Source organism: Rana temporaria, chromosome 7 (genome assembly GCF_905171775.1).
Source record: "Rana temporaria chromosome 7, aRanTem1.1, whole genome shotgun sequence".
NCBI lineage: Eukaryota > Metazoa > Chordata > Amphibia > Anura > Ranidae > Rana > Rana temporaria.
This window is the reverse complement of record NC_053495.1, coordinates 4,212,455-4,232,752: the sequence shown is the minus strand read 5'-3', so window position 1 is coordinate 4,232,752 and position 20,298 is coordinate 4,212,455. Positions and strand designations below refer to the sequence as shown.

Here is a 20,298-nt window from a genome sequence, read left to right as displayed (position 1 = left end):
GAGGGTTGTAGTTGCCGTGTGTACAGTGGAGGGTTGTAGTTGCAGTGTGTACAGTGGAGGGTTGTAGTTGACGTGTGTACAGTGGAGGGTTGTAGTTGCAGTGTGTACAGTGGAGGGTTGCAGTGTGTACAGTGGAGGGTTGCAGTGTGTACAGTGGAGGGTTGTAGTTGCAGTGTGTACAGTGGAGGGTTGTAGTTGCAGTGTGTACAGTGGAGGGTTGTAGTTGCAGTGTGTACAGTGGAGGGTTGTAGTTGCAGTGTGTACAGTGGAGGGTTGTGGTTGCAGTGTGTACAGTGGAGGGTTGCAGTGTGTACAGTGGAGGGTTGTAGTTGCAGTGTGTACAGTGGAGGGTTGTAGTTGCAGTGTGTACAGTGGAGGGTTGTGGTTGCAGTGTGTACAGTGGAGGGTTGCAGTGTGTACAGTGGAGGGTTGTAGGTTCAGTGTGTACAGTGGAGGGTTGTAGTTGCAGTGTGTACAGTGGAGGGTTGTAGTTGCAGTGTGTACAGTGGAGGGTTGTAGTTGCAGTGTGTACAGTGGAGGGTTGCAGTGTGTACAGTGGAGGGTTGTAGTTGCAGTATGTACAGTGGAGGGTTGTAGTTGCAGTGTGTACAGTGGAGGGTTGTAGTTGCAGTGTGTACAGTGGAGGGTTGTAGTTGCCGTGTGTACAGTGGAGGGTTGTAGTTGCAGTGTGTACAGTGGAGGGTTGTAGTTGCAGTGTGTACAGTGGAGGGTTGTAGTTGCAGTGTGCACAGTGGAGGGTTGTAGTTGCAGTGTGCACAGTGGAGGGTTGTAGTTGCAGTGTGTACAGTGGAGGGTTGTAGTTGCAGTGTGTACAGTGGAGGGTTGTAGTTGCAGTGTGTACAGGTTGTAGTTGCAGTGTGCACAGTGGAGGGTTGTAGTTGCAGTGTGTACAGTGGAGGGTTGTGGTTGCAGTGTGTACAGTGGAGGGTTGTGGTTGCAGTGTGTACAGTGGAGGGTTGTAGTTGCAGCGTGTACAGTGGAGGGTTGTAGTTGCCGTGTGTACAGTGGAGGGTTGTAGTGTGTACAGTGGAGGGTTGTAGTTGCAGTGTGCACAGTGGAGGGTTGTAGTTGCAGTGTGCACAGTGGAGGGTTGTAGTTGCAGTGTGTACAGTGGAGGGTTGTGGTTGCAGTGTGTACAGTGGAGGGTTGTAGTTGCAGTGTGTACAGTGGAGGGTTGTAGTTGCAGTGTGTACAGTGGAGGGTTGTAGTTGCCGTGTGTACAGTGGAGGGTTGTAGTTGCCGTGTGTACAGTGGAGGGTTGTAGTTGCAGTGTGCACAGTGGAGGGTTGTAGTTGCAGTGTGTACAGTGGAGGGTAGTAGTTGCAGTGTGTACAGTGGAGGGTTGTAGTTGCAGTGTGCACAGTGGAGGGTTGTAGTTGCAGTGTGTACAGTGGAGGGTTGTAGTTGCAGTGTGTACAGTGGAGGGTTGTGGTTGCAGTGTGTACAGTGGAGGGTTGTAGTTGCAGTGTGTACAGTGGAGGGTTGTAGTTGCAGTGTGTACAGTGGAGGGTTGTAGTTGCCGTGTGTACAGTGGAGGGTTGCAGTGTGTACAGTGGAGGGTTGTAGTTGCAGTGTGTACAGTGGAGGGTTGTAGTTGCAGTGTGTACAGTGGAGGGTTGTAGTTGCAGTGTGTAGAGTGGAGGGTTGTAGTTGCAGTGTGTACAGTGGAGGGTTGTAGTTGCAGTGTGTAGAGTGGAGGGTTGTAGTTGCCGTGTGTACAGTGGAGGGTTGTAGTTGCCGTGTGTACAGTGGAGGGTTGTAGTTGCAGTGTGTACAGTGGAGGGTTGTAGTTGCAGTGTGTACAGTGGAGGGTTGTAGTTGCAGTGTGTACAGTGGAGGGTTGTAGTTGCCGTGTGTACAGTGGAGGGTTGTAGTTGCAGTGTGTACAGTGGAGGGTTGTAGTTGACGTGTGTACAGTGGAGGGTTGTAGTTGCAGTGTGTACAGTGGAGGGTTGCAGTGTGTACAGTGGAGGGTTGCAGTGTGTACAGTGGAAGTTTTCAGTTGCAGTGTGTACAGTGGAGGGTTGTAGTTGCCGTGTGTACAGTGGAGGGTTGTAGTTGCAGTGTGTACAGTGGAGGGTTGTAGTTGCAGCGTGTACAGTGGAGGGTTGTAGTTGCAGTGTGTACAGTGGAGGGTTGTAGTTGCAGTGTGTACAGTGGAGGGTTGCAGTGTGTACAGTGGAGGGTTGTAGTTGCAGTGTGTACAGTGGAGGGTTGTAGTTGCCGTGTGTACAGTGGAGGGTTGTAGTTGCAGTGTGTACAGTGGAGGGTTGTAGTTGACGTGTGTACAGTGGAGGGTTGTAGTTGCAGTGTGTACAGTGGAGGGTTGCAGTGTGTACAGTGGAGGGTTGCAGTGTGTACAGTGGAGGGTTGTAGTTGCAGTGTGTACAGTGGAGGGTTGTAGTTGCAGTGTGTACAGTGGAGGGTTGTAGTTGCAGTGTGTACAGTGGAGGGTTGTAGTTGCAGTGTGTACAGTGGAGGGTTGTGGTTGCAGTGTGTACAGTGGAGGGTTGCAGTGTGTACAGTGGAGGGTTGTAGTTGCAGTGTGTACAGTGGAGGGTTGTAGTTGCAGTGTGTACAGTGGAGGGTTGTGGTTGCAGTGTGTACAGTGGAGGGTTGCAGTGTGTACAGTGGAGGGTTGTAGGTTCAGTGTGTACAGTGGAGGGTTGTAGTTGCAGTGTGTACAGTGGAGGGTTGTAGTTGCAGTGTGTACAGTGGAGGGTTGTAGTTGCAGTGTGTACAGTGGAGGGTTGCAGTGTGTACAGTGGAGGGTTGTAGTTGCCGTGTGTACAGTGGAGGGTTGTAGTTGCAGTGTGTACAGTGGAGGGTTGTAGTTGCAGTGTGTACAGTGGAGGGTTGTAGTTGCCGTGTGTACAGTGGAGGGTTGTAGTTGCAGTGTGTACAGTGGAGGGTTGTAGTTGCAGTGTGTACAGTGGAGGGTTGTAGTTGCAGTGTGCACAGTGGAGGGTTGTAGTTGCAGTGTGCACAGTGGAGGGTTGTAGTTGCAGTGTGTACAGTGGAGGGCTGTAGTTGCAGTGTGTACAGTGGAGGGTTGTAGTTGCAGTGTGTACAGGTTGTAGTTGCAGTGTGCACAGTGGAGGGTTGTAGTTGCAGTGTGTACAGTGGAGGGTTGTGGTTGCAGTGTGTACAGTGGAGGGTTGTGGTTGCAGTGTGTACAGTGGAGGGTTGTAGTTGCAGCGTGTACAGTGGAGGGTTGTAGTTGCCGTGTGTACAGTGGAGGGTTGTAGTGTGTACAGTGGAGGGTTGTAGTTGCAGTGTGCACAGTGGAGGGTTGTAGTTGCAGTGTGTACAGTGGAGGGTTGTGGTTGCAGTGTGTACAGTGGAGGGTTGTAGTTGCAGTGTGTACAGTGGAGGGTTGTAGTTGCAGTGTGTACAGTGGAGGGTTGTAGTTGCCGTGTGTACAGTGGAGGGTTGTAGTTGCCGTGTGTACAGTGGAGGGTTGTAGTTGCAGTGTGTACAGTGGAGGGTTGTAGTTGCAGTGTGTACAGTGGAGGGTTGTGGTTGCAGTGTGTACAGTGGAGGGTTGTAGTTGCCGTGTGTACAGTGGAGGGTTGTAGTTGCAGTGTGTACAGTGGAGGGTTGTAGTTGCAGTGTGCACAGTGGAGGGTTTTAGTTGCAGTGTGTACAGTGGAGGGTTGTAGTTGCAGTGTGTACAGTGGAGGGTTGTAGTTGCAGTGTGTACAGTGGAGGGTTGTAGTTGCCGTGTGTACAGTGGAGGGTTGTAGTTGCAGTGTGTACAGTGGAGGGTTGTAGTTGCAGTGTGCACAGTGGAGGGTTGTAGTTGCAGTGTGTACAGTGGAGGGTTGTAGTTGCAGTGTGTACAGTGGAGGGTTGTGGTTGCAGTGTGTACAGTGGAGGGTTGTAGTTGCAGTGTGTACAGTGGAGGGTTGTAGTTGCAGTGTGTACAGTGGAGGGTTGTAGTTGCCGTGTGTACAGTGGAGGGTTGCAGTGTGTACAGTGGAGGGTTGTAGTTGCAGTGTGTACAGTGGAGGGTTGTAGTTGCAGTGTGTACAGTGGAGGGTTGTAGTTGCAGTGTGTACAGTGGAGGGTTGTAGTTGCCGTGTGTACAGTGGAGGGTTGTAGTTGCCGTGTGTACAGTGGAGGGTTGTAGTTGCAGTGTGTACAGTGGAGGGTTGTAGTTGCAGTGTGTAGAGTGGAGGGTTGTAGTTGCCGTGTGTACAGTGGAGGGTTGTAGTTGCAGTGTGTACAGTGGAGGGTTGTAGTTGCCGTGTGTACAGTGGAGGGTTGTAGTTGCAGTGTGTACAGTGGAGGGTTGTAGTTGCAGTGTGTACAGTGGAGGGTTGTAGTTGCAGTGTGTACAGTGGAGGGTTGTAGTTGCAGTGTGTACAGTGGAGGGTTGTAGTTGCAGTGTGTACAGTGGAGGGTTGTAGTTGCAGTGTGTACAGTGGAGGGTTGTAGTTGCAGTGTGTAGAGTGGAGGGTTGTAGTTGCAGTGTGTACAGTGGAGGGTTGTAGTTGCAGTGTGTACAGTGGAGGGTTGTGGTTGCAGTGTGTACAGTGGAGGGTTGTAGTTGCAGTGTGTACAGTGGAGGGTTGTAGTTGCAGTGTGTACAGTGGAGGGTTGTAGTTGCAGTGTGTAGAGTGGAGGGTTGTAGTTGCAGTGTGTACAGTGGAGGGTTGTAGTTGCAGTGTGTACAGTGGAGGGTTGTGGTTGCAGTGTGTACAGTGGAGGGTTGTAGTTGCAGTGTGTACAGTGGAGGGTTGTAGTTGCAGTGTGTACAGTGGAGGGTTGTAGTTGCAGTGTGTAGAGTGGAGGGTTGTAGTTGCAGTGTGTACAGTGGAGGGTTGTAGTTGCAGTGTGTACAGTGGAGGGTTGTGGTTGCAGTGTGTACAGTGGAGGGTTGTAGTTGTAATGTGTACAGTGGAGGGTTGTAGTTGCAGTGTGTACAGTGGAGGGTTGTAGTGTGTACAGTGGAGGGTTGTAGTTGCAGTGTGTACAGTGGAGGGTTGTAGTTGCAGTGTGTACAGTGGAGGGTTGTAGTTGACGTGTGTTATCGGTTCTGGCTCTGCACACACTTGTCTCTGGCAGTGCACGGGTTACGTCCCCCGCTGCCATCACTCAGTGGCGGCTCCCATTGTGTTCCCTGACTTATTCCGCCCACAGAATATCTGCCTTTCAGGTACAGCAAAGCTTTTACTGCACAATTATCACATGTGCCGCATACACTCAGTGCTCCTGTCTGTGTGTGGGGGGGGGGGGGTGCAGCCCCCTGAACCCTAATGTTATGTATGTGCTGAATGTCACAAATGTGAGAAAGAAATATTCAGACTGACAGGCCGGTTATATCCAGCAGACATTGTTATCTAACTCCTATACAATAGAACAATGTATAACTACATAGTAACTTTACTGAACCATTCCAACCAGTCTCCTCCATCTACCTTAGAGGCTCAGAAGCTAAAAACACAACCAGACCATGGTACTGCATGAGAAGAGTGCCAACCACTAGACATGAGAAGAGTGCCAACCACTAGACATGAGAAGAGTGCCAACCACTAGACATGAGAAGAGTGCCAACCACTAGACATGAGACAACCTGGACCACAGCACTGCATGAGAAGAGTGCCAACCACTAGACATGAGAAGAGTGCCAACCACTAGACATGAGAAGAGTGCCAACCACTAGACATGAGACAACCTGGACCACAGCACTGCATGAGAAGAGTGCCAACCACTAGACATGAGAAGAGTGCCAACCACTAGACATGAGACAACCTGGACCACAGCACTGCATGAGAAGAGTGCCAACCACTAGACATGAGAAGAGTGCCAACCACTAGACATGAGAAGAGTGCCAACCACTAGACATGAGAAGAGTGCCAACCACTAGACATGAGACAACCTGGACCACAGCACTGCATGAGAAGAGTGCCAACCACTAGACATGAGAAGAGTGCCAACCACTAGACATGAGAAGAGTGCCAACCACTAGACATGAGACAACCTGGACCACAGCACTGCATGAGAAGAGTGCCAACCACTAGACATGAGAAGAGTGCCAACCACTAGACATGAGACAACCTGGACCACAGCACTGCATGAGAAGAGTGCCAACCACTAGACATGAGAAGAGTGCCAACCACTAGACATGAGAAGAGTGCCAACCACTAGACATGAGACAACCTGGACCACAGCACTGCACGAGGAGAGTGCCAACCACTAGACATGAGAAGAGTGCCAACCTCTAGACATGAGACAACCTGGACCACAGCACTGCATGAGGAGAGTGCCAACCAATAGACATGAGACAACCTGGACCATAGCACTGCATGAGAAGAGTGCCAACCACTAGACATGAGACAACCTGGACCACAGCACTGCATGAGAAGAGTGCCAACCACTAGACATGAGACAACCTGGACCATAGCACTGCATGAGAAGAGTGCCAACCACTAGACATGAGAAGAGTGCCAACCACTAGACATGAGAAGAGTGCCAACCACTAGACATGAGAAGAGTGCCAACCACTAGACATGAGACAACCTGGACCATAGCACTAGACATGAGAAGAGTGCCAACCACTAGACATGAGACAACCTGGACCATAGCACTAGACATGAGAAGAGTGCCAACCTCTAGACATGAGACAACCTGGACCACAGCACTGCATGAGGAGAGTGCCAACCAATAGACATGAGACAACCTGGACCATAGCACTGCATGAGAAGAGTGCCAACCACTAGACATGAGACAACCTGGACCACAGCACTGCATGAGAAGAGTGCCAACCACTAGACATGAGACAACCTGGACCATAGCACTGCATGAGAAGAGTGCCAACCACTAGACATGAGAAGAGTGCCAACCACTAGACATGAGAAGAGTGCCAACCACTAGACATGAGACAACCTGGACCATAGCACTAGACATGAGAAGAGTGCCAACCACTAGACATGAGACAACCTGGACCACAGCACTGCATGAGAAGAGTGCCAACCACTAGACATGAGGCAACCAGGACCATAGCACTGCTTGAGAAGAGTGCCAACCACTAGACATGAGACAACCTGGACCACAGCACTGCATGAGAAGAGTGCCAACCACTAGACATGAGGCAACCAGGACCATAGCACTGCATGAGAAGAGTGCCAACCACTAGACATGAGACAACCTGGACCATAGCACTGCATGAGAAGAGTGCCAACCACTAGACATGAGAAGAGTGCCAACCACTAGACATGAGACAACCTGGACCAATCAGGGTAACAGGGAAACCTTTGGAGGGGCACTTTTCCCCGTGTTCTTCTGCCCCCTTGTGTCCAGAATACAAACTGGTCTGTGAGCAAACACTGCAAACCTCACAGACATAATTGTGTGGAATAAATTCAGAGACGTTGTGCCTCACACACATTATAAAGCACACATTGGAGGCTAATATATATATATATATACAGAGCTTTTTTTCTCAGAAAATAGGTGCAGGAACTCAACCACGACCCCGTTCAGATTTCACAAACAGTAGAAGGGTCTTAAAGGGGCATTAAATACGAAGATTGCATTACATACAGAGTGCAGAGTTCAGGGGGTTACACACAGTGCAGAGCTGTCACTTGTAAACACAGAAACCAAGTTCCCCCTGAAAAAAAGCCCTGTATATATACATTTTATATATACACCGATCAGCCCTACACCTCACATAACATTATGATCATTGACAAATAAATTGACTAACATTAAATATCTCGTCGTGACCATGGCATCTGAAAGTAGGTGGGATTTATGAGAGAGCAAGTGACTTTGACATGCTGAAAGCAAAACAAATTAGAAAGCTTAAGGATTTGAGGGACTTTGACCAAATTGTAATGTCTACACGACTGGGTCAGAGCAACTCCAAAACTGCAGCTCTTGTAGGATGGTCCTGGTCTGCAGTGGTCAGGACTGACCAGAGAACCAGCGACGGGTCATCTGTGACCAATGCTCATTGATGGAGGTGGGGGGAAGGCTCATTGATGGAGGTGGGGAGGAAAGGCTCATTGATGGAGGTGGGGAGGAAAGGCTCATTGGTGGAGGTGGGGAGGGAAGGATCATTGATGGAGGTGGGGAGGGAAGGCTCATTGATGGAGGTTGGGAGGGAAGGCTCATTGATGGAGGTGGGGATGGAAGGTTCATTGATGGAGGTGGGGAGGGAAGGCTCGTTGATGGAGGTGGGGAGGGAAGGCTCATTGATGGAGGTGGGGAGGGAAGGCTCACTGATGGAAGTGGGGAGGGAAGGCTCATTGATGGAGGTGGGGAGGGAAGGCTCATTGATGGAAGTGGGGAGGGAAGGCTAATTGATGGAGGTGGGGAGGGAAGGCTCATTAATGGAGGTGGGAGGGAAGGCTCATTGATGGAGGTGGGAGGGAAGGATCATTGATGGAGGTGGGGAGGGAAGGCTCATTAATGGAGGTGGGAGGGAAGGCTCATTGATGGAGGTGGGAGGGAAGGATCATTGATAGAGATGGGGAGGGAAGGCTCATTGATGGAGGTGAGGAGGGAAGGCTCATTGATGGAGGTGGGGAGGGAAGGCTCATTGATGGAGATAGGGAAGGAAGGCTCATTGATGGAAGTGGAGAGGGAAGGCTCATTGATGGAGGTGGGGAGGGGAGGCTCATTGATGGAGGTGGGGAGGGAAGGCTCATTGATGGAGGTGGGGAGGGAAGGCTCATTGATGGAGGTGGGAGGGAAGGCTCATTGATGGAGGTGGGGAGGAGATGCTCATTGATGGAGGTTGGGAGGGAAGTCTCATTGATGGAGGTGGGGAGGAAAGGCTCATTGATGGAGGTGGGGAGGAGATGCTCATTGATGGAGGTGGGGAGGGAAGGTTCATTGATGGAGGTGGGGAGGGAAGGCTCATTGATGGAGGTGGGGAGGGAAGGCTCATTGATGGAGGTGGGGAGGGAAGGCTCATTGATGGAGGTGGGGAGGGAAGTCTCATTGATGGAGGTGGGGAGGAAAGGCTCATTGATTGAAGTGGGAGGGAAAGGCTCATTGATGGAGGTGGGAGGGAAGGCTCATTGATGGAGGTGGGAGGGAAGGCTCATTGATGGAGGTGGGAGGGAAGGCTCATTGATGGAGGTGGGAGGGAAGGCTCATTGATGGAGGTGGTGAGGGAAGGCTCATTGATGGAGGTGGGGAGGAGATGCTCATTGATGGAGGTGGGGAGGGAAGGCTCATTGATGGAGGTGGGGAGGGAAGGCTCATTGATGGAAGTGGGAGGGAAAGGCTCATTGATGGAGGTGGGGAGGGAAGGCTCATTGATGGAGGTGGGGAGGGAAGGCTCATTGATGGAGGTGGGAGGGAATGGTGTTTTAGGCTTAATGAGTAGTTTAGGGGCCTCTTGCATTTCCAAATCACTGACTGGCCAAGGGCTGCAAAAAAAAATCAGGACATTTGCAGCCAAAAAGAAGAGTTTTGGCCGGCCTGGCACGTTGCGGCTTGTTCAGTGTATTGCGTTTCTATTAATGATGTTGTTTGGCTCTTGTCTTGCAGAGGCTGGCGCGCGCTGCGGAGGAGTTCCAGAGAGCTCACCGTTGGCAGGATAACATCAAGGTAAGTGCACCTCGACTGTCACCCTCTCAGACCCCCGTCCTCCCTCCCTCGCCCTATATTGGGCCGCTCTGTCTGCGCACCGCAAGATCCACCGCCCGCCTCCCTCGCCCGCCCACAGAATCGCATCGGAGTAAATCTGGCACAGGCTATATATATCATTTGGTACAGAGATGTCTCCTGTCAGCACTCCTCACAATACAGTCAACTGCGGTCCTATGTGTGCCCAATTTGCATATGTCTGAACGGGTCTACCATTATCCTCCTCAGGCTGAATGTGCCGGGCCCTCCAACTTCCCTCTCCTCTCCCAACGGCCAATCCGAAGTCTCCCCATCTCTTCTCTGTCCAATTCTATATTGCCCCCATTCACCCCTCCCCCCCCTTGACTGTTCCTCTTCTACTCATTCTCTTTGTATCCCTTGCTTCCTTTTTGCCCCTGTCCCCTGCTAGAAGACTAAAGACGCTTAACCATCAATTCCAAGAAAAAGACACCCCTTGCCTTTCAGAGCCTTAAATCCGCCTTGGATCCAGAGGAAGGCAATCAGTCCTTGTAAAGCGTGGTCCAGGGGAAAAAAATCCTTCCTGATCCCCAAAGACGAGTGTACAGTGTTATTTCTTTTATATACTTATTTGTATTATGTGTCTTTATAAATACATCTAGCTGTTTGTAGTAACAATATGTACAGCGCCGGCAAGAACCAATCACATGGAAGCGTAATGCGCGTTTTTACAGCTCTTACAGTAAAGAATTCTTTCGATATGTGAAGATAAAACCCCTTCCGCTCCTCACTTCTCATCCTCTCCCATCCCTTTCTTCTCCGGCTTCTTTTGTTTCCTACTCTTTTCTTTCTTTGCATTTGATCTCCTCTTCCTCTCCTCTCCCATCTCTTTCTTTCTCCTCTTTCTCTCTCCTTTCATCTTTCTTCACCTCTTCCTCTCTTCTCCCTTCTCTCTCTTCTCCTCTTCCTCTCCTATCCCTCTTCTCCTCTCCCATCGTTTTCTTCTCCTCTTCCTCTCTTCTCCCTTCTCTCTCTTCTCCTCTTCCTCTCCTCTCCCATCGTTTTCTTCTCCTCTTCCATCCCTCTCTTCTCCTCCATCCCTCTCCTTTTCTTCCTCTTCTCTTTCATCTCTGTCCTTTTCTTTCATATCTCTCTACTTCTCTTCCTCTCTTTTGCTATCGCTATCTTCCTGTCCTCTTCCATCTCTCACTTATCTTCCTCTTTTCTTCCATCTCTTTTCTCCTCTTCCTCTCTTCTCCGATCTCCCTCTTCTTCTCTTCCTCGCCTCACCTTTTCCGCCCTCTCTTCTCCTCTTTTTCTCATCCCCATTGTCTCTTCTCCTTTCCTCTCTTTCACATCTCTTTTCTCCTCTTCCTCTCCCATCTCCCTCTTCTTCTCTTCCTCTCCCATCTCCCTCTTCTTCTCTTCCTCTCCCGTCTCCCTCTTCTTCTCTTCCTCCCCTCTTCCATCTCTCTTCTCCTGTTTCTCTCCTCTCCCATCTCTTGCTTCTTCTGTTCCTATCCTCTCCCTTCTCCTCTTCCTCACCTTTCTCACCTCTCTCTTCTCTTCCTCTCTTCTCCCATCTCTCTCATCTCCTATTTCTCCCCTCTCCCATCTCTCCCTTCTCCTCTTCCCCACCTCTCTCTTTTCTCTCTTCTCTTCCTCTTTTCTCCCATCTCTCTTATCTCCTATTTCTCCCCTCTCCCATCTCTCTCTTCTTCTCTTCCTGTCCTTTTCCATCTCTCTTCTTCTCTCACCAACATTCCTTCCCCTCTCCTGTCTTCTCCCACTTCCCTCCTTTGCTCATCTCTATCTCTCCTCTTAAATCTATTCTTATTTATTTATCTCATGTTCCTCTCTTCTCTTTCATTACTTTCCTCTTCCTTTCCTTTACTCTTATCTACTCATCTCTTCCCCTCCTCTGCCTTACCTCTTCTCTTCCTCTCCCATCGGTTCTTCTCTTTTTTTCCACTTATCTTTCTTTCCTCGACAGTCTTTCTACTCATCTCATCTTCTCCTTCCCCTCTTCCTTGTCTCTTCCTTTTCCTTCGTCCCCTGTCTTCTTCCGCATCTCGGTTCTCTTCCTCTCTTCTTCCCTGATCCTCTCCTTTTTCTTCTCTCTCCTTTCCTCTTCCCCCTCGTCTTTTTCCATTTGTCTTCCATCTCTCTCCTCTTCCTCTCATCCTCTGTCTTTCTCAACCCAACTACTTTTCCTCTCTTCCTCTTCCTCTCCCCTTCCTCTACCTCTCCTCTCCCTTTCTTATATTCCTCTCTTTTTTTACGTATCTTTCTCCTTGTCTTTCCTCTTTTCTTGTTCCTCCTCTCTCTTCTCCTCTCTCCTCCTGACGTCACTAATGAAACTGAATGAGGTCATTTGGATCAGATTGTCCCTTGCCTAGCGTTGGCTCCCATACATAACTAGAATCAGGAGGTGCCCAGGGATCTGGGGTTTGGACCTCTTGTTGGAAGATTGTGGTGAGGTGGATCTGGAGGAAACAATGCACTTAACTGGCTGCGTCTCAATGGGGGGCATTCCGAGATCAGAGGTGACAATTGCTGTAGATGGGACTTTCTTGTAGACATTTATATGCAGATCTCTGCCATGTGAGCTCATGACAATCCCAATCATCTCCACTTATCCCCGCCAACAATTCTAGAGTTGACCATTGACTTAGGTCAAGATTTCTTATCTCTACCTATTCTGAGTACCAATACTGGAGTCTGCCATGGGCTTGGGTGGTAAGTTCTCATTTACACCTATCCTCCCCACCAATACTGGAGTCTGCCATGAGCTTGTGTGTTAAGTTGCTATCTCTTCCTATCCCTGCCAACAATACTGGTGTCTGCCATGGACTTGGGTGGTTAGTTCCCATCTTCACCTATCTCTTCTGCCCTGTTTTGGGGTGCTAAGTTTTCATGTCAACCTATCCCTGCCAACAATTCTGGTGTCTGCCATTGACTTGGGTGGTGAGTTCTTATGTCCACCTATTTTGATTACCAATGCTGGAGTCTGCTATGGACTTGGGTGATACATTCTCATCTCCACTTATCCCTGCCAACAATACTAGAGTTTATCATTGACTTGGGTGGTGATTTCTTATCTCTACCTATTCTGAGTACCAATATTGAAGTCTGCCATGGGCTTGGGTGGTAAGTTCTAATTTCCACCTATCCACCCCACCAATAATGGAGTGTGCCATGGGCTTGGGTGGTAAGTTCCCATCTGCCTTGGACTTGGATAGTAATTTCTTATCTCTACTTATTCTGACCACCAATACTGGTGTCTGCCTTGGACTTCGATAGTCATTTCTTATCTCCACTTATTCTGACCACCAATACTGGAGTCTGCCTTGGACTTCGATAGTAATTTCTTATCTCCACTTATTCTGACCACCAATACTGGAGTCTGCCTTGGACTTCGATAGTAATTTCTTATCTCCACTTATTCTGACCACCAATACTGGAGTCTGCCTTGGACTTCGATAGTAATTTCTTATCTCCACTTATTCTGACCACCAATACTGGTGTCTGCCGTGGGCTTGAGTGGTAAGTTCACATCTCCACCTATCCTCATCACCAATACTGAAGTCTACCATGGATTTGGGTGGCAATTTCCCATCTTCGCCTATCCTCACAACCAATACTGGAGTCTGCAATGGGCTTGGGTGGTAAGTTACAATCTTCAACTATCCTTACCACCAGTACTGGAGTCAGCCGTGGACTTGGGTGGTGAGTTCTTATCTCCACTTATTCTGACCACCAATACTGGTGTCTGCCATGGGCTTGAGTGGCAAGTTCACTTCTCTGTCTATCTTCACCACCAATACCGGAGTCTGCCATGAACATGGGTAGTAAGTTCTCATCTTCACCTAACTTCACCACCATCAATACTGGAGTCTGTGGTAAAATTCTGTGTTCAGGGAGACTTGTGCACCCGAGTCTTCTGGTGTTATGGAAGGCCAGTAGGCAATTCATCCTGTTGGACTCCATTCCAAGATGAATCTCGGCTTTAAATGGGTCTAAAACAACTCTTACCGTGGATCCTCTAACGTGATACTACAGTGATCTCGCTTTCGGGAGGGTCTCTCGGCCACTTCACTCTTCAGCAGAGCCTGTTACCATCCCTTATCCGGCTTCTAAAGAGTTAAAAATCTGCCGAATCAGGACTCGGTAAACGCGTCTTTTTCAGAACAATGGATTATTGGTGGACGCAAAATAAATTACTGGCAATTAGTTTTCTTCCTAATTATGAGGCTATATTTGCCAATGTGTGCCGTCCGCTCGTCAACATAAAGTGCTTAATAAGCACTCTCTATTGAAACGCACACATAAGTCTGGCTGGCAGATTATTTTACAGCGGATACCAGAAATATCATTTTCCAGAGCTGGCAGGATGGCAGGCCAACAACGTGCGCCCGACTCGTCTCCAGCCTTCGCTTACGGCTAAACCTAGAGAGTAATCCTCTATCTGTGTGCAGTGTCTCTCCGGCTAGCGGATCCATTGAGGGTCAGTGCCGGCGTAAGACCGGCATTTTACCTACAAGTTACATAGGGCCATATTCTTATAGATCTCCGGCGGTGTAATGTATGTCCTTTACGTTACTCCACCGCAAGTTTAACTGGCAAGTGCCTGATTCCCAAACCACTTACCTGTAAACTTGCGGCGGCGTAGCGTAAAGTCCACCCGCGCAAGCACTCCTAATTCAAATTATCCTGGTAGGGGGCGTGGATCATTTAAATTAGGCGCGCCGATCGTAATGCGCATGCTCCGTCGGGTAAATTACCCGACGTGCATTGCGCTAAATGACGTCTCACGGACGTCATTTGTTTTGACGGTAACGTAAATGGCGTCCATCGCCATTCACGGATGACTTACGCAAACAACGTTAAATTTTCAAATTTCTACGCGGGAACGACGGCCATACTTAACATTGAGTACGCCACCTAGGGGGCATGTTTATCTTTACGCCACGTATCGCTTACGGAAACAACGTAAAATCACTACGACGGGCAAGCGTACATTAGAGAATCGGCGTGACTAGTCATTTGCATATTCTACGCTGACCGCAAAGGAAACGCCACCTAGCGGTCAGCGTAGATATTGCAGCCTAAGATACAACGGCGCAGGCCGTCGTATCTTAGGCATGTTTAAGTGTATCTCAGTTTGAGAATACACTTAAACATAGGACGGCCTTAGAATCGGACTTACGTCGGCGTATCTGCTGATACGCCGGCGTAAATTCTTTGAGAATATGGCCCATAGTAACCACACATGTCCATCAAGTTCAACCAAAAGAGGAAAAATAAAATAAATTGGGCACAGCTTCCGCAGTACAGGTCCTCTTTAAAAAAAAAAAACCTTGCTACAGTGCGTATATCGTAATATTAGAATAATTGAAGTATATATTATAATTATCTTTGCACACGGTTATTTTTTTGCCGTGCTACACAATGGCTGCACTTTACAGCTCCTCGCGGTTCAAGTATGAGCCGTCCAAAAACAATACACCCCCTGTGTGGCTGATATGTATCAGCAGTTATATATCGTCGGCTCTATGCTGCCTCTAGTGGCTAATCTACAAATCTCCGCGACAAATATAGAAAGGAGCCAGTGTTGTGACATCAGCTCTGCAATAATGACACCAAATATACGCCGACAGACAACCTGCTTTGGATTTCATGACAGCTGTGTGTAAGGAGGACCCACCTGAGGGGTGCCAACTCCATCCTATCATGGAGGCTCCACATCTCACCTACCAACATTTTGCCTCGGGATCCATGCCCATGGTCATGCCCAAATCCCATCCAAGACCTCTCCTTTAAATATGCAGGGACCCCCCCCCCCCCCCCCCATCATGCACACTTCTAAATATGCAGGGACCAACTGTCATGCCCATATGACTGTTGGTCCCGGCCTCCAAATATGCAGGAACCACCATCGTGCCCGCATTATGGTTGGTCCCATCCAGACCCGGCCTTTGAATATCCAGTAAGCACCCACCAACCATCTTACCTACCAACATTTTGCTCCAGGACCCACGTGCATGGTTGTGCCCAAATACCACCAGACCTCTCCTCTAAATATGGAGGCCCCCCCCCCATCATGCCCACTTTATGGTTGGTCCCGGCCGGACCACACCTCCAAAAATTCAGTAACCACCCATCATGTCCATTTTATGGTTGCTTCTGCCCAGACCTCTAAATATGCATGGACCAACCGTCATGCCCATATTACTGTTGGTCCTTCCCAGACCCTGACCTCCAAATATGCAGGAACCACCATTGTGCCCGCGTTATGGTTGGTCCCATCCAGACCCCGCCTTTAAATATCCAGAAAGCACCCATCATGGCTTCTTTATGGTTGGCTTTATCTATCCTTTCATGATGGCTCCACATCTTACCTACCAACATTTTGTTCCAGGACCCACGTGCATGGTTGTGCCCAAATCCCACCTAGACCCTACCTCTAAACATGCAGGGGCCACCCATCATGCCCACTTTACAGTTGGTCCTGCCCAGACTCGCCTCCAAAGTGCAGGGACCACCCATCATGCCTACATCATGATTGGTCCCACCCAGACCCGCCTCTAATTATGCAGTAACCACCCATCATGCCCACTTTATGGTTGCTCCTGCCCAGACCCCGCCTCTAAATATGTAGAGACTACCCATCATGCCCACTTCACAGTTGGTCCTGCCCAGACTCGCCTCCAAAATGCAGGGATTACCCATCATGCCTACATCAGGGTTGGTCCCACCGAGACCCCATCTCTAAATATGCGGTAACCACCCATCATGCCCACTTTAGGGTTGGTCCTATCCTGTCATGAAGGTTCCACATCTTGCCTACCAATGTTATGCTCCAGGACACACGCTCATTGTCATGCCCAATTCCCACCCAGACCTCTCCTCTTAATATGCAGGGACCACCCATCATGCCCACTGTATGGTCGCCCCTACCAATGCTGTGTCCCGGGGCCATTGGTCTGTCCTACCAATGCTGTGTCCCGGGGCCATTGGTCTGTCCTACCAATGCTGTGTCCCGGGGCCATTGGTCTGTCCTACCAATGCTGTGTCCCGGGGCCATTGGTCTGTCCTACCAATGCTGTGTCCCTGTCCGTTGGTCTGTCCTACCAATGCTGTGTCCCGGGACATTGGTCTGTCCTACCAATGCTGTGTCCCGGGCCGTTGGTCTGTCCTACCAATGCTGTGTCCCGGGGCCATTGGTCTGTCCTACCAATGCTGTGTCCCGGGGCCATTGGTCTGTCCTACCAATGCTGTGTCCCGGGCCATTGGTCTGTCCTACCAATGCTGTGTCCCTGTCCGTTGGTCTGTCCTACCAATGCTGTGTCCCGGGCCGTGGGTCTGTCCTACCAATGCTGTGTCCCGGGCCGTTGGTCTGTCCTACCAATGCTGTATCCCTGTCCATTGGTCTGTCCTACCAATGCTGTGTCCCTGTCCATTGGTCTGTCCTACCAATGCTGTGCCCCTGTCCATTGGTCTGTCCTACCAATGCTGTGTCCCTGTCCATTGGTCTGTCCTACCAATGCTGTGTCCCGGGCCGTTGGTCTGTCCTACCAATGCTGTGTCCCGGGCCATTGGTCTGTCCTACCAATGTTGTGTCCCTGTCCATTGGTCTGTCCTACCAATGCTGTGTCCCGGGCCGTGGGTCTGTCCTACCAATGCTGTGTCCCGGGCCATTGGTCTGTCCTACCAATGCTGTGTCCCTGTCCATTGGTCTGTCCTACCAATGCTGTGTCCCTGTCCGTTGGTCTGTCCTACCAATGCTGTGTCCTGGGCCATTGGTCTGTCCTACCAATGCTGTGTCCCGGGCCATTGGTCTGTCCTACCAATGCTGTGTCTCGGGCCATTGGTCTGTCCTACCAATGCTGTGTCCCTGTCCGTTGGTCTGTCCTACCAATGCTGTGTCCCTGTCCATTGGTGTGTCCTACCAATGCTGTGTCCCTGTCCATTGGTCTGTCCTACCAATGCTGTGTCCCTGTCCATTGGTCTGTCCTACCAATGCTGTGTCCCTGTCCATTGGTCTGTCCTACCAATGCTGTGTCCCGGGCCGTTGGTCTGTCCTACCAATGCTGTGTCCTGGGCCATTGGTCTGTCCTACCAATGCTGTGTCCCTGTCCATTGGTCTGTCCTACCAATGCTGTGTCCCGGGCCGTTGGTCTGTCCTACCAATGCTGTGTCCCGGGCCATTGGTCTGTCCTACCAATGTTGTGTCCCTGTCCATTGGTCTGTCCTACCAATGCTGTGTCCCGGGCCGTGGGTCTGTCCTACCAATGCTGTGTCCCGGGCCATTGGTCTGTCCTATTTGATTAGAAATCTCTTTGTTTCTTCCCCCTGCTCTCCTCTGTGTATGGGCAGCTTTTTTTTTCGGGGGCTGACTCTTTAGCTGATCCCTGTTCATCCACAGTCAGAATTTACTGAGGTAATAAAAGGTTTTGTTGCCACCAAATGACGCTCGGCGGTATCACCTGAGCCGGCGTTGGCGGTGTGCGGCATTATCCGAGCAGCCGTTTCATAGCTGACTTGGCCGGGCGCCGCGCCCTCCTCTCCAGTACTGATTGCCGCTCTCTCCAGATGTCCAGTGCCCCCCCCTCCCCCACCCGATCATAATGCCAATGAGTTTCTGGCCTTCCATCAATGCCCGTCGCAGACAGATGGCGGAGAGGTCTAATGTGTGACACAAGCCGCCGATCCCCTTCCCCCCCTCCTCCCTCCGTCTGTCCATGGTCACTGATTGCACCCCGACATGGTGCCTCCTAATCACTCGGAGGACGCGGGACGCCCAGGGATGGAAGACCCTTGTATTCTTCTCCTGTCCAATCACACGACATTCCGCATTCTATTCGTATCCGAATCGAGAAACCCGGACAGGTGAGGTTTGGGCCGGACTCACACCGATGACACCAGGTCAGCATGCGCTGCACATTGGGGTGTTGTGGTGTAATTCATTCCTAATGGCGCCCCAACGCACCCCCCCGCCAATGTCGGCACCATCAATAAATCCCGACAATATACAGGAACATGGATAGGCGCCGCCCCCTTTCATCAACACAAATCTGTCCCTGAGCTCCGGGCAGTGACTTTGTCTAGGCTGAGAGTCTGCTGCAGACAGGAGAAAACACTTCCCCAGTCTCTGCTCCCCCAGTTACTATACGATGATGATGTCATCAGTCTGCTGCAGGCAGGAGGAATCATTTCCTCAGTCTCCTCTTCCCCAGTGACGTTGCCTTGGCTGAGATGATGCCATCAGTCTGCTGCAGGCAGAAGGAAGCATTTTCAAAGTCTCCCCTCCCCCAGTGATCAGACTTTAACTTTGTACAAGGGGGAGGAGGCATTTCCTCAGTCTCCCCTCCCCCCAGTGATCAGACTGTACTTTGTAACTTTGTAGAAAGTCCTGGATGATGCCTGAACAAAGATGGCGCCATCCTTCTAGAGAGAAAATCAGATGAAGTCATTGGCCCGGATTCAGGTAGATTTGCCCCTTAGTTACGGAGGCGCAGGGCAGCGTTTTTGCCCTGCGCCCCCCGCAAATTTCCTGCGCTACCCGCGATTCACGGAGCAGCAGCTCCGTAAATTGCGTGTGCGCTGTGTAAACTTGCCCTGCGTAAGGGCGCCTAATGTAAATGATCCCGTAGGGGGCGGGAATCATTTAAATTAGGCGCGCTCCCGCGCCGAGCGTAGAGCGCATGCTCCGTCGGGAAACTTTCCCGACGTGCATTGCGGCAAATGACGTCGCAAGGACGTCATTTGCTTCAAAGTGAACGTGAATGGCGTCCAGCGGCATTCACGAATCACTTACGCAAATTACGTAAAATTCGAACGTCGCGACGCGGGAACGACGGGTATACTTTAGCATTGGCTGCCCCTGCTATTAGAAGGGGCAGCCTTACGCTAAACACGCCGTACGGAAACGACGTAAATTGCGTACGCAGGGCCCGCGCAACATTGTGAATCGGTGTTGGTATGCAATTTGCATACTATACGCTGAGCACAACGGGAACGCCACCTAGCGGCCATCGCAAGAATGCAGCCTAAGATATGCGTGGCATAAGAGCCTTATGCCGCGCAGATCTTAGGCTGCAGTCGGCGTTACGATGTTCCTGAATCAGGAGCATTCGTAACGCCGGGGCAAGTAAGCAATTGCGCTGCGTAACTATGGTTACACAGGCGCAATTGCTTCTTGAATCCGGGCCAATGTCTGGGGGGTTCTGTGATCGCTGTGTGGAAGGGTTACACTGACACTAGTAAACACGAGGAAATCTATCTGATGACAGGTCCACTTTAATCCGGTTCATTCTAAACATTGCTACCGGCCAAATACTTATGTAGCAAATTTAAAGGGGCGGGTTCAGTCTGGGGAGGAAAGTGCTAGATGATGCTGGACGTCCTCCAGCCAGGAAATGGGGGCGGGGCTCTGACTTGCTGCGGCTTCTGATGCACACGGTGAGAAGCTCGCAGTGTGCGGTGAAATCAGAGGAAGCCGTTTCAGTCCAGGAGAGGAGCCAGTACACCAGTGGGGGAGGGGCGGAGGTCGGATCGATATCGCGGCGGGGATAACGCTGTGCCGGCTTGGCAGCCATGTTGGCGGGTGGAGGGATTGGGCGCCGAGATGATGACGGACTCCCCGGGATGACACGATCGTTCGCTCGGCCGGCCGCCGCCGGCTCCTCGTGGGGTAAATTTGTGTCA

At 50.6% G+C, this 20,298-nt stretch overlaps 1 protein-coding gene across 4 annotated transcripts in view; it reads left to right on the top strand.

Annotated features, from left to right (window-relative positions):
* The window catches only part of CACNA2D2 (calcium voltage-gated channel auxiliary subunit alpha2delta 2), a 281,800-nt gene that overhangs the window by 167,116 nt on the left and 94,386 nt on the right, over window positions 1-20,298 (top strand). For all 4 annotated transcript variants that reach the window (XM_040358718.1, XM_040358717.1, XM_040358716.1 and 1 more), the window contains exon 4: window positions 9,532-9,591. In XM_040358718.1, the coding sequence (XP_040214652.1) occupies window positions 9,532-9,591 (60 nt within the window). The remainder of the gene's footprint in view (window positions 1-9,531; window positions 9,592-20,298) is intronic.